We start from the raw sequence: 14,778 nt of genomic DNA, 5'->3' as shown, positions 1-14,778 counted from the left end.
CCCTATCAGACCACAACAAAATCACAGTCTACTTGAACAGAGCAATACACAATCATGAGGCATCAAAGCCAAAGGAACTGAGTAACATTAAGAAATGCTATAGATGGAAGGAATGCAGTTTGGAAACCTACCAAACAATTAGGCAACAACAAATTCAATCCCCAATTTCCTGGGTAAAACGTTCCACTGTAACAGTTAAGGTGTAAACTTGGCAGTAGAACATCTTAACAGTATATTTAACCTCTCAGCTTCCCTATCAAATCTAAAAATCTCAAATAGAAAACAACAATGGCAAATGCTTTGATGAAGAATGCAAAAATCTAAGAAAGAAATTGAGAAACCTGTCCAACCAAAAACACCCTGGAAAACCTGAGTCGACGCCTTCACTATGGTGAATCACTAAAACAATACAGAATACACTACGGAAAAAGAAGGAACAGCACGTCAGAAATCAGCTTAATGTAATTGAAGAAGCCATAGACTCTAACCACTTCTGGAAAAATTGGAAAACACTAAACAAACAACAACACGAAGAATTATCTACCCAAAATGGAGATCTTTTTGGCTCTATAACAAAGAATAAAGAGCATAAACATATACATAATCAAATACAAATCGTAATACGAATAAACTATTAAAGACTACCAGAACCGACTGGATTCTCCAATTACCTTGAATGAGCTACAGGACAAAATTTAAACCCTCCAACCCAAAAAGGCATGTGGTGTTGACGGTATCCTTAATGAAATGATACAATATACAGACAACAAATTCCAAATGGCTATACTAAAACTCTTTAACATCATCCTTAGCTCTGGAATCTTCCCCAATATTTGGAACCAAGGACTGATCACCCCAATCCACAAAAGTTCAGACAAATTTGACCCCAATAACTACTGTGGGATATGGGTCAACAGTAACCTTTGGAAAATCTTCTGCATTATCATTAACAGCAGACTCATACATTTCCTCAATGAAAACAATGTACTGAGCAACTGTCAAATTGGCTTTTTACCAAATTACCGTACAAATTAACGTACAACAGACCATGTATTCACCCTGCACACCCTAATTGACCACCAAACAAACCCAAACAAAGGCAAAGTCTTCTCATGCTTTGTTGATTTCAAAAAAGCCTTCAACTCAATTTGGCATGAGGGTCTGCTATACAAATTGATGGAAAGTGGTGTTGGGGGTAAAACATACGACATTATAAAATCCATGTACACAAACAACAAGTGTGCGGTTAAAATTGGCAAAAAAACACACATTTCTTCCCACAGGGCCGTGGGGTGAGACAGGGATGCAGCTTAAGCCCCACCCTCTTCAACATATATACCAACGAATTGGCGCGGGCGCTAGAAAAGTCTGCAGCACCCGGCCTCACCCTACGAGGATCAAATGTCTACTGTTAGCTGATGATCTGGTGCTTCTGTCACCAACCAAGGAGGGCCTACAGCAGCACCTAGATATTCTGCACAGATTCTGCCAGACCTGGGCCCTGACAGTAAATCTCAGTAAGACCAAAATAATGGGGTTCCAAAAAATGTCCAGTTGCCAGGACCACAAATTCCATCTGCACACCGCTGCCCTAGAGCACACAGAAAACTATACATACCTCGGCCTAAACATCAGCTCCACAGGTAACTTCCACAAAGCTGTGAAGGATCTGAGAGACAAGGCAAGAAGGATTTTCTACACCATCAAAAGGAACATAAATTCAACATCCCAATTAGGATCTGGCTAAAAAAACAAGAATCAGTTATAGAACCCATTGCCCTTCATGGTTGTAATGTCTGGGGTCTGCTCACCAACCAAGAATTCACAAAATGGGACAAACACCAAAAAAGTTATCCTACAAAAAACATCCTCCGTGTACAGCGTAAAATAGTACTAGATTAATTCTCTGACCCTTTGATTGGGTGGACAACATTTCAGTTCATGCTGCAAAAGCTCTGATTGGCTGTGGGACGTCCTCCGGAAGTCATCATAATTACTGTGTACGTCTATGGAAGGGGGCGAGAACCATGAGCCTCCTAGGTTTTGTATTGAAGTCAATGTACTCAGAGGAGGACGGAAATCAGCTCTCCTCCAGCTACACCTACATCATGGTGTTACCCTAAAGAGTGCTGTTGAGGCTACTGTAGACCTTCATCGCAAAGCAGTTTGATTTAGTAATTTATTTATTTAATTATTTAATATATATAGTATAGGTTTATCTAAAAAATACTTTTTTTGTTTCACTATAAAAAAAAAGATATCACTGAGTAGAATAGTCCTCCTCTGAGGAGCCTTCACTGATAGACATATGATGGGTAAGCCTGCATATCTGTGAGAGGAACATGTGTGAACTCTATGGGGGTTTCAGCTTTTAGGGGTTAGAGGGCACAGCGGACCCACTTATCTCATCCTCCCCCAGGCCCTGAGAGGCACACCAATCACCCAGGGAGGAAGTGGGGTGGACAGGGTGGAACAGCTACAGTGTTCTGCTAACACTTATGAAGGAATGGCGCCGGAGGGGATGGCTGCCGTTCTACGGGCTCCTAACCAGCTATTCTGTGAGTCTTTTTTCGAATTGTTTGTAACTTATTTTGTAAATAAAGTTGATGCTATTGTCTCTTATGACCGAATAGAGCGATTACTCACCTCGAACAGGACAAAGATTTGTTCTTTAATGAGTCTGACAAGAAGGAGATAATGTTGCTCCCAGACAAGTTCCAAATCCCCGTCATTCGCATGAAGAAAATAAGGAATACAGGGGGAACAGATCAGGGTGCCTTGTAAGAATTTGTCAGTGACTGGTTGACCCGCCTACCATCTGATCTATTGGCCAACGTGCAATCATCGGAGAATAAACTGGATGCGCTCCATTTGAGACTATCCTACCTACGGGACATTAAAAACTGTAATATCTTACATTTCACTGAGTCGTGGCTGAACGACAATGCGGATAATATACAGTTGGCTGGATTTTCTATGCCTCGGTAGGACAGAACAGCTACATCCGGTAAGATGAGTGTTGGAGGTGTGTGTCTATTTGTCAAGAGAGATTTCATCTATATTTTTTGTAGCCGTCTATTTACCACCACAAACCGACGCTGGAACTAAGACCGCACTCAACAACCTCTATAAGGCCATAAGCAAACAAGAAAATGCTAATCCGGAAGCGGCGCTCCTAGTGGCCGGGTACTTTAATGCAGGCAATCTGTTTTACCTAAATTCGACCAGCATATCACGTGCAAGACCACCTTTCCTCCACAGACAAAGATGAGTAAACCCCCCCCCCATTTGGCAAATCTGAAAATAATTATATCTTCCTAATTTCTGCTTACAAGCAGAAACTAAAGCAGGAAGTACCAGTGACTCGCTCAATACGGAAGTGGTCAGATGACATGGATGCTATGCTGTAGGACGGTTTTGCTATCACAGAATGGAATATGTTCCGGGATTCATCCAATGGCATTGAGGAGTATACCACCTCAGACACCGGCTTCATCAATAAGTGAGTCAACGACGTCATCCCCAGTGACCGTACGTACATAACCCAACCAGAAACCATGGATTACAGGCAGCATCCGCACCGAGTTAAAGGCTAGAGCTGCCGCTTTTAAGGAGTGGGAAACTAATCCAGACGCTTATAATAAATCCAGCTATGCCCTCAGAAGAACCATCAAACAGGCAAAGCATCAATAGAGGACTAAGATTGAATCATACTACACCGACTCTGACGCTCGTCGGTGTGGCAGGGCTTGCAAACTATTATGGACTATAAAGTGAAACTCAGCCGCGAGCTGCCCAGTGACACGAGCCTACCGGATGGGCTAAATGTATTTTATGCTCGCTTCGAGGCAAGCAACACTGAAGCATGCATGAGAGTACCAGCTGTTCCAGACGACTGTGTGATCACGCTCTCAGTAGCCAATGTGAGCAAGACCTTTAAAGAGGTCAACATTCACAAGGCCGCATGTTTCAAGCAGACAGAGAGATGCCCAAAACATATTCAAAGACTCCAGTCACCCAAGTCATACTCTGTTCTCTCTACTACCGCATGGCATGCAATACCGGAATGCCAAATTTATGTCCAAAAGGCTCCTTAACGCTTCTACCCTCAAGCCATAAAACTGCTAAACAATTAATCAATCCAATTAATCCACCCGGACTATTTGCATTGATAAATACCAACCTTGGAGGAAGCTGTTAAGGATACTACTCGCTGTTTAGTCACTTTACCCCTACCTACATGTACAAATGACCTCGAGTAACCTGTATCCCCGCACATTGACTCTGTATATAGCCTCATTATTGTTATTTTATTAGTGTTATTTAATTACATTTTTTACTTTAGTTCATTTATTTAAGGGCATTTAAGGAAGCATTTCACAGTAAGGTCTACACCTGTTGATTTGACTTACTTAATCACTATTTAATTTTAGTGGTTGGGCTGATGTGGTGTGGCAGGTTACTTCCCTCCCTCTGGCACATGTACACATACACATACTTAAACATACTCCCTCCTGGGTTTTTCCTAGCCCCCCCGCCTTACAGAGTGGAGCTTCTGATAGAGGCCACAGGCGTTGAGCCCCCTCCCCCGCCTTACCGAGTGGAGCTTCTGATAGAGGCCACGGGCGTTGAGCCCCCTCCCCCCGCCTTACCGAGTGAAGCTTCTGATAGAGGCCACACGCATTGAGCCCCCCACCTTACCGAGTGGAGCTTCTGATAGAGGCCACGGGCGTTGAGCCCCCACACCCCCGCCTTACCGAATGGAGCATCTGATAGAGGCCACGGGCGTTGAGCCCCCTCCCCCGCCTTACCGAGTGGAGCTTCTGATAGAGGCCACGAGCGTTGTGCCCCCTCCCCCCGCCTTACCGAGTGAAGCTTCTGATAGAGGCCACACGCATTGAGCCCCCCCCACCTTACCGAGTGGAGCTTCTGATAGAGGCCACGGGCGTTGAGCCCCCTCCCCCCGCCTTACCGAGTGAAGCTTCTGATAGAGGCCACACGCATTGAGCCCCCCCACCTTACCGAGTGGAGCTTCCGATAGAGGCCACAGGCGTTGAGCCTCCCCCCACCTTACAGAGTGGAGCTTCTGATAGAGGACACAGGCGTTGCCCCCCCCCGCCTTACCGAGTGGAGCTTCTGATAGAGGCCACAGGTGTTGAGCCCCCCACCCCCGCCTTACCGAGTGGAGCTTCTGATAGAGGCCACAGGCATTGCCCCCCCCACCCCCGCCTTACCGAGTGGAGCTTCTGATAGAGGCCACAGGCGTTGCACACATATCCCCCGTTGGCATTCTTCCTCCACAGAGAGGTCTTAGTGGTGAGACAGTTGGCACAGAACACCCCCGAGCCTCGACGTCTCTGAAAACCAAATCAAAAGAGAGAGAGTGAGTAAGTGAGAAACGGGTAAATGGAAAGCGAGAAGAAAAAGGAGGAGAAAGAAGTCACACAAGCACACACACACACACACACACACACACACACACACACACACACACACACACACACACACACACACAGTACAATTAGAAGGTCAGTTTGGGCAGTGATTAATAGATTCCAGCTGATTCTCTCACTAATTAACTTTAGACTGATTAATGAGTCCAACCACTGGTTGTGTTTCACTAGACAGAGACCAGCCTTCATCGTCTGCATCACCATTGACAAGCTGAGGACCAGACCTTTTTTAGCAGCCTCATGTTGATTCTACACTCTTCATGTGTGCCATTGATTGCGTAGGAAGCCATTCTGAGGCTATTTTCTAAAATATTCACATTTGGAAACGGTTTATAATATTTTCTCTTCGATAGATTGAAAGTATTTTGTTTTTTACTCCCTCCTTAACATATATATTTATAAACAAAAGCCTAATAAATAACAAATGTGCTGGTCCATAATGCAAGTACAGAAAAACCAATAATGTCTATATGAATCATTGAGAGTGCATGACCTTATCAAGTGCAGAACATGGGAATTGAACAAGCGGTCCTGCCTTGCATGTGATCCGCAGCTACACTGGCATGATCTAGATTAGGGGGCCTGTAAAAGCCATTTGGCCTCATAGAATCAGTGACATTTATTTAACTTCAGGGAGCCATGTTCTACCTGCCAGAATAATACAATGCTCCTAATTCTCTTCCGATTCATTTAGAACGGAAAGCTTTTCTGTGGACATAATTTTGTCTGGAAGGCCAGAGAGCTTTCTTGGCAGAGAAAGGGTACTTCATTCATCGGGTGTTTCACAATGAATCAGTCAAACGTTCTGGTGAGTAGCCAGTTCCCTATAGGGTAATTTTTCCATCCAGATGAGAGCGCTATTGGAGGGCCCTCTATGATCTTGCGTCTGCTGATGCCTCTGCTCACTCTAACGTTTGACATCAGACATTAATCATAGATACAAGAAAAATAAAAACAAGGGAAAGGGAATGAGGGCACGGTCAAAATTACGGCAATCATTTAATGACATGGAATAAATGTTTTTAGTGAGCTACCAACAGGTGTAAAGTCGCTCTGTCAACTCACGCTCCGCACTGCTGCTTATGTCCCAATCGGCAGGAAGGATGGGTAAAACAACGTCAGAATAAAACTGAAATCCCAAATGGAACATTTTTTTCCCCAGATGCAACATTCAGTATTCTTAAGTGTGAAAAGACAATTAACATTTCAATCACAATTATTGTAAGTGTCATATCTTAATCTAACATTTTTATTTATCTAAAAATTACAAATCATTACTTGTTCAAATGAAATACATGGTGCATTACTCTAAAATTTGAACGATTATGTGTTAATCCAGAGGGGTTGGGTTAAATGAGGAAGACACATTTCAGTTGAATACATTCAGTTGTACAACTGACTAGGTCTCCCCCTTTCCTTTCTCCTTAATCTATGGTGACGATCACTGCTTAGACTAGTACCAAAGAAGAGACCTGGAAGCCCCCCTGAACATACATGTTCTCAATCCCAAGGAGCTTTTATGTGGTTGCCACATGGTGGGAATGACAGGATGATTGATTGATTTATTATTTTCCTATTCTGTTCTAGTGTTACAAGCCAAACACGGTTTCCATCATCGTCTCTGTGTTTTCTCTCCCCCACCATCACCCCCCCCCCTGGCCAAATGACTCACACGTGTTGCCTATAGTCACAGACACTTCCAACAGCTGGGGAGTGTAAATGTTTACAGGTTATAGACAGCTCGAACTGATAGCAGTCCTATTTCTCTTCCCGCAACATGCATCTCTTATCCCTCATCTCTGGATAAGTTAGGCTTGGACCAACAAACAGCAGTTAAGACTTGTAGTGTAAACATACTTTTGGCCACCATATAAACACTAAGCAGAGCCAATGCCAAAAAGTAAATACAATACAATGTGTGCTCTGTAGATATGTAGTAAATCACCCAGAGGCATGGTTATATACAATAATGTCTTCCGAATGAAATAGTATCTCTTCATTCAGTGATTGCGGCAGGCAGCGGTGGAGCTCGGTCCTCGGTGAAGTGATGTGACATATTACAGCAAGGGGAGCGTGGCTCAACCTGCAATTAATAACCAGCAACGGTGACCTGCTGAGCTGTAATCAATAGATCAGGGAACGAGATCTACTCAGTCAAATAGAGACACGTTATACATAAAAGATAGCAAGAGTACCTACAAGAGGCCTCTAACACCACCACATATTTACATGAAAAGCATGTAGGTATTTCAGAAGAGTACAAAGAACACTACATTTTTATTTTACCAGGCAAGTCAGTTAAGAACAAATTCTTATTTTCAATGACAGCCTGGGAACAGTGGGTTAACTGCCAGAACGACAGATTTGTACCTTGTCAGCTCGGGGGTTTGAACTCGCAACCTTCCGGTTACTAGTCCAATGCTCTAACCACTAGGCTACACTGCCGCCCCGAGGAGTAATATGCATCTGATAGCATCTGATAGTTAGTGTATGTTGAACAAAAGCTCTGGTTGATTTGAGCTTCCAGGGACCTCATTTATCAAAGGTGAGTGCACACAAAAAAATGACTCTAAGCCTTGCGTGCTTTAGTTTTTCCTCCAAGGTTGGTATTTATAAATGTTTAACTTGACGGAAAAGTGTGCTTATCTCCATGCAAATCTCAAACCATGCGTGAGCACAACTTCTAGAAGGTTGACCAAATCTATTGCAAGCACATAGGTTTATTGTTCGTTTGGGGGAAATGGAAGGTGTTTGATGCACAGGAATTATAGTAGTGACAGGCTGATAAAAACATTAAATCAAAGGCCTAATGATAAAACAGATGCATTTGTCATTGGTAAGGAGATCGCATAGCAGCATGTCATCTAATATGTTTATTTTACTTTTATTATATAGGCCTAAATCATAATCACATAGCAGGACATTTTCTCTCATTTTCTGACATAACTGGTTTAAATTGCTACACAACAAATAGTAGACTACCATTTACAAATCGCTCATTCAATAGCAGACTACCATTTACCAATCACTTTTTCAATAGCAGACTACCATTTACCAATCACTTATTCAATAGTAGACTACCATTTACCAATCGCACATTCAATAGTAATGATAAATCCCAATAATAAATCCTAGAATCTTTGGTGGTGGAGGTGGTGGTGAAGGAGAAGGTGGTGGTGGAGTTGGTGGTGGTCATGGAGGTGGTAGAGGAGGAGGTGGTGGAGGTGGAAGTGGTGGAGATGGTGGTGGTGGTGGTCGTGGAGGTGGTAGAAGAGGAGGTGGTGGAGATGGTGGTGGTGGAGGAGGTGATGGAGGTGGAAGTGTAGGTGGTCGTGGAGGTGGTAGAGGAGGAGGTGGTGGAGATGGTGGTGGTTGAGCTGGTCGTGGAGGTGGTGGAGGTGCTGCTGCTGTGTGACTTTGCCATAGAAATATAATCTACAGATCGGACCTCCCCATTCAAGTCAATAATGCCATAATGTGTAGACTGTCAGCCATTGAGTGTATCCATGAGTTCACCAGAGATTCAACTTTTGGGAACTTACTGTACCTGGGATTCAGCCTTTTGGTCATCCATCTCCAACCAAATATGACCTGACGCCTTCAACACGTATTCTGACAATACACTACAACACTTTGCCAAAACTTTTCGTGAATACTTGAACTATCTGAGTTCCAAGTGTGATATTCCCTGCACAGCAAACTGCAAGAAACTACATAGAAACACCAGAGCAATAATAAGCATGAACAGGTCATATTATTAGTCCACGGGCCAATGATAAATGACTCCTACAGTGTTCTGCACCATCACTACCGTAGGTGTTGCATGTGAATTCTGTGTCTGTGATTGATTATTAATGCCTTGTTGTTCCATTGCCGTTCCGAGAGACGTCTCCCACTCATTCCATCCTCCCGGTGAGGGGAATGCTGGGTAATTAGAGTTTGGGGCCTTAATTACATGTATTTATTTATTGGGTTTGTTCCCACCACACCAGGGCTTCCAGGTGGGTGAGGACTAAACACACACTGCCCACCACTTCATCATGAGGTGACAGGAAGGATGGAACTTCACTTCATTTCAGTTCAATTAGAATCAAAAGTAAATGGAAGTTATTTAGCCAATAAGGGCTTGTAAGTAAAGCATTTCACTGTAAGGTCTACTATACCTGTTGTATTCAGCATTTCACTGTAAGGTCTACTACACCTGTTGTATTCAGCATTTCACGGTAAGGTCTACTACACCTGTTGTATTCAGTATTTCACTGTAAGGTCTACTACACCTGTTGTATTCAGCATTTCTGTAACGGCGTTCTTCGTTTGTCGAAAGAAAGTCGGACCTGAAATGCAGCGTTTGGTTACTCATGTTCTTTAATGGAACAAATGACGATACACAAAATAACTTATAAATACAAAAAACAACAAAACGGAACGTGAAACCTATTACAGCCTATCTGGTGAACACTACACAGAGACAGGAACAATCACCCACGAAATACAAAGTGAAACCCTGGCTACCTAAATACGGTTCCCAATCAGAGACAACGAGAATCACCTCAAGTATTATTATAATTATGTCACGGCTTTCGTTGTGGGAAGGAGGAGCGGACCAAAATGCAGCGTAGTTGTGATTCATTTGATTTAATAAGGAAACTATACACGATGAAACTAACAAAATAACAAACGTCCGAAAACAGCCCTATCTGGTGCAAAACACAGAGACAGGAACAATCACCCACAAACACACAGTGAAACCCAGGCTACCTGAAGATGGTTCCCAATCAGAGACAATGACTAACACCTGCCTCTGATTGAGAACCATATCAGGCCAGACATAGAAATAGACAAACAAGACATCCAACATAGAATGCCCACTCAGATCACACCCTGACCAACCAAAACATAGAAACATACAAATAAACTATGGTCAGGGTGTGACAAATTATAATAACACTAATAATAATAATAATAACAATACTAGTTATATGTGATATGTTATATCAAATATGACACTGTCCCTTTGCTAAACCCACAGCATTTCTCTTTCTTACTAGTCATTTTCCCATAACACTTTGCTCCTGAAACCTCAGCCATCAAAACTGGGTTATAGTAAAACATATATAGCTTGGAGACTGTGTGCTCATAGGAATTCAGCGCAGAGTACCACATAAGTGAGACTGATTGTTTGTTACGTTCCCCAGCAAGAAAACCAAATAGTGTCGCTCAAACAGACGGTGGAACTGAAAAAAAGAGTCACTACCAACAACCAGACCGAAATAGGTGAGGATACTCATGGGGGTTTCCACTGAAACGCTGACTAGGAACAACAACTGGGACCCAAAAGACACCCACCATGAGCGCCCACCAAAGTTGTCCTAGAAGAGGCAAACAAAAGAAAAACCCACACCAAACTTAAAGACGGGAAGCAAACCAAAGAGTTGGAGCAAAACTAAATCAGATAAAGGATATTTGTCTAGAAATCAAACTGAAGGTGCTAAACCTCCACACCTATCAAGACAAATGGAGCATTGGGCCAGCCACTCTTACATAGCATTTGGCCAGCACGGTGCTCCCTACAAGCTATATGTGCTAAAGTCCAAAAACCAAAGCCTGTAACAGTGATGCTAATCACACAAGAGGCTGACATCTAAATAATTACTGATTACTGACAGGGTTGAGAGAGAGAGAGAGAGAGAGAGAGAGAGAGAGAGAGAGAGAGAGAGAGAGAGAGAGAGAGAGAGAGAGAGAGAGAGAGAGAGAGAGAGAGAGAGAGAGAGAGAGAGAGAGAGAGAGAGAGAGAGAGAGAGAGAGAGAGAGAGAGACATATTTATGCTTATTTATTTTCCCTTGTGTACTTTAACCATTTGTACATTGTTACAACAATGTATATCTACGTAATATGACATTTGTAATGTCTTTATTCGATTGAAACTTCAGTGTGTGTAATGTTTACTGTTAATTTCTATTGTTTATTTCACTTTTGTAGATTATCTACCTCACTTGCTTTGGCAATGTTAACACATGTTTCCCATGCCAATAAAGCCCCTTGAATTGAATTAAATTGAGATAGAGATGGAGAGGCAGAGACAGAGAGAGATGTAGAGAGAGAAAGAGAGAGAGAAAGAAAGATGTAGAGAGAAAGAGAGATGTAGAGAGAGATCGAAAGAGACAGACAGAAAGAGAGAGAGAAATATATATATATAGAGAGAGAGATGTAGAGAGAAAGAGAGAGAGATGTAGAGAGAGCGAAAGAGAGAAAGAGTGAGAGAGGGAGAGAGAGAGAGAGAGGGAGAGAGAGGGAGAGAGAGAGAGAGCATGTGGTCATGTAGCCCTTGAAATTAAATGGCATTTGATTCACTTAAGTAATCTGCAGGAGCACTTCCATTAAATAAACAATTATTTAATCAGCTGCGGGGAAATTTGGTGAACCCCTAATGACAATTTCAATTTCTGAAATCCTGCGTCAACATTTTGGGCTTGGGTGCAAGCATCTTGTTGCCTTCGGCACACATCTGGTTATAATTCCAGACATACTGAACCATCAAGTCCTCTCTCACTAGGAGGTTATCCCGGGTTTACGGAAATCCAGTGTCTCTCTCTAAATTGCTTCCCTAATTGTATAATTCAGTTTGAGTTTAATAAATTAATTGGAATTTGTTCCTAAAACAAAATCTAAAAAGGGAAAATTGGGATGTCAGAAGTCACAGTAGTAAAAGAAGAACACTGGGAATACACTTTTACAATTTACTGCTGATACACTGACACACTGAAACACTGACACACTGAAACACTGATACACTGACACACTGATACACTGATACACTGACACACTGATACACTGAAACACTAACACACTGATACACTGACACACTGATACACTGATACACTGACACACTGATACACTGAAACACTAACACACTGATACACTGACACACTGATACACTGACACACCGAAACACTGAAACACTGACACACTGAAACACTGATACACTAACATACTGATACACTAACACACTGATACACTGACACACTGAAACACTGATACACTAACATACTGATACACTAACACACTGATACACTGACACACTGAAACACTAAAACACTGATACACTGATACACTGATACACTAACACACTGATACACTAACACACTGATACACTGACACACTGATACACTCATACACGGATACACTAACACACTGATACACTGATACACTGACACACTGATACACTGATACACTGACACACTGATACACTTCCTAGAGTAGAACCCTACGAGCACAGAACCATATACAGTTGAAGTCGGAAGTTTACTTACACCTTAACCAAATACATTTAAACTCAGTTTTTCACAATTCCTGACATTTAATCCTAGTAACAATTCCCTGTCTTAGGTCAGTTAGGATCACCACTTTATTTTAAGAATGTGAAATGTCAGAATAGTAGTAGAGAGAATGATTTATTTCAGCTTTTATTTCTTTCAACACATTCCCAGTGGGTCAGAAGTTTACATACACTCAATTAGTATTTGGGAGCATTGCCTTTAAATTGTTTAACTAGGGTCAAACATTTCGGGTAGCCTTCCACAAGCTTCCCACAATAAGTTGGGTGAATTTTGGCCCATTCCTCCTGACAGAGCTGGTGTAACTGAGTCAGGTTTGTAGGCCTCCTTGCTCTCACACGCTTTTCAGTTCTGCCCACCAATTTTCTATAGGATTGAGGTCAGGACTTGATGGACATTCCAATACCTTGACTTTGTTGTCCTTAAGCCATTTTGCCACAACTTTGGAAATATGCTTGGGGTCATTGTCGATCTGGAAGACACATTTGCGACCAAGCTGTAACTCCTGACTGATGTCTTGAGATGTTGCACCAGTCCCTCCTGCAGCAAAGCACCCCCACAACATGATGCTGCCACCCCCGTGCTTCAAGGTTTGGATGGTGTTCTTGCAAGCCTCCCCCTTTTCCTTCAATTATAGCAATGGTCAATGTGGCCAAACAGTTCTATATTTGTTTAATCAGACCAGAGGACATTTCTCCAAAAAGTACAATATATGTTCCCATGTGCAGTTGAAAACTGTAGTTTGGAAGTTTTGGAGCAGTAGCTTCTTCCTTGTTGAGTGGCCTTTAAGGTTATTTTATTTTTTTAACCTTTATTTTACTAGGCAAGTCAGTTAAGAACAAATTCTTCTTTTCAATGACAGCCTAGGAACAGTGGGTTAACTGCCTGTTCAGGGGCAGAACGACAGAGTTGTACCTTGTCAGCTCAGGGATTTGAACTCGCAACCTTTCGGTTACTAGTCTAATGCTCTAACCACTAGGCTACCCTGCCGCTATGTCAATATAAGACTCGTTTTACTGTGGATATTGATACTTTTGTACCTGTTTCCTCCAGCATCTTCACAATGTCCTTTGCTGTTGTTCTTGGATTGATCTGCATTTTTCGCACCAAAGTACGTTCATCTCTAGGAGATCTCCTTCCTGAGCGGTATGACGGCTGCGTGGTCCCATGGTGTTTATACTTGCATAACATTGTTTGTACAACAATAGAAAAATCTATATACAGTGTGTGCAAATGTAGTAAGATTAAGGAGGTAAAGGCAATAAATAAGACACATTGGCAAATAAAATGACAAGTTAGCATTAATACTGGAGTGATAGATGTACAGATAATGTTGTGCATGTAGAGATACTGGGGTGCAAATGAGAAAAAAATAACAATATGGGAAGTAGGTAGTTGGGTGGGCTATTTACAGATGGGCTGTGTACAGGTGCAGTGATCGGTAAGCTGCACCTTTTATAAACAGCAGTACAATAGTAGCAGGGTACATTAAACTCATGTGAACCAGCAGGCCGTACAAAGAGACTAACACGAAAGCACGAGTCATTCTGGTTCAACGTGACATCATGGACAGCTTATGTAAACCACTATAATCAATTCCTGAATGAGAACAATGCCCTGTTCTTCGATTTATCTCTTCACTGGGTCTCATCGTTATCTAGATCGTCCTGTGATATGAAGGGTCCTTTTGACCGTCCAGTTCTGACGATGGAGGACAGATCCTGGCAGGGTGACAGAGGAATGTTGTTGGTACCATGTCTCTAACGCCTAACTGTGTCACCTGTCATCTTGTCTCGCTGCCATCCCCTGTCACGCCTGTGTTGTGTGTGGCTGTCTGTGACACTCCAAAGACTGGGATATGTGGCTGAGGCACAACATAATCTCACCTAGGGGGACAATGGGAGTCAAAAAGACAATGGGGCCTTCCGCAAAAGGAGGTTGGGAATGTGATGCCATCAATGCATTCTGAGTGAGCTGGGACCTCGTCTTG

The 14,778-nt window shown here is 42.6% G+C and overlaps 1 protein-coding gene across 3 annotated transcripts in view; it reads right to left on the bottom strand.

Moving 5' to 3' along the window:
* LOC135551728 (zinc finger transcription factor Trps1-like) overlaps positions 1 to 14,778 on the bottom strand; it is a 213,732-nt gene that overhangs the window by 29,653 nt on the left and 169,301 nt on the right. For all 3 annotated transcript variants that reach the window (XM_064982924.1, XM_064982925.1, XM_064982926.1), the window contains exon 6: positions 5,235 to 5,357. In XM_064982924.1, coding sequence (XP_064838996.1) covers positions 5,235 to 5,357 — 123 coding nt within the window. The remainder of the gene's footprint in view (positions 1 to 5,234; positions 5,358 to 14,778) is intronic.

This window comes from Oncorhynchus masou, chromosome 13 (assembly GCF_036934945.1).
Source record: "Oncorhynchus masou masou isolate Uvic2021 chromosome 13, UVic_Omas_1.1, whole genome shotgun sequence".
Classification (NCBI taxonomy): Eukaryota; Metazoa; Chordata; class Actinopteri; order Salmoniformes; family Salmonidae; genus Oncorhynchus; species Oncorhynchus masou.
This window is presented reverse-complemented; position numbering and strand designations above follow the sequence as displayed.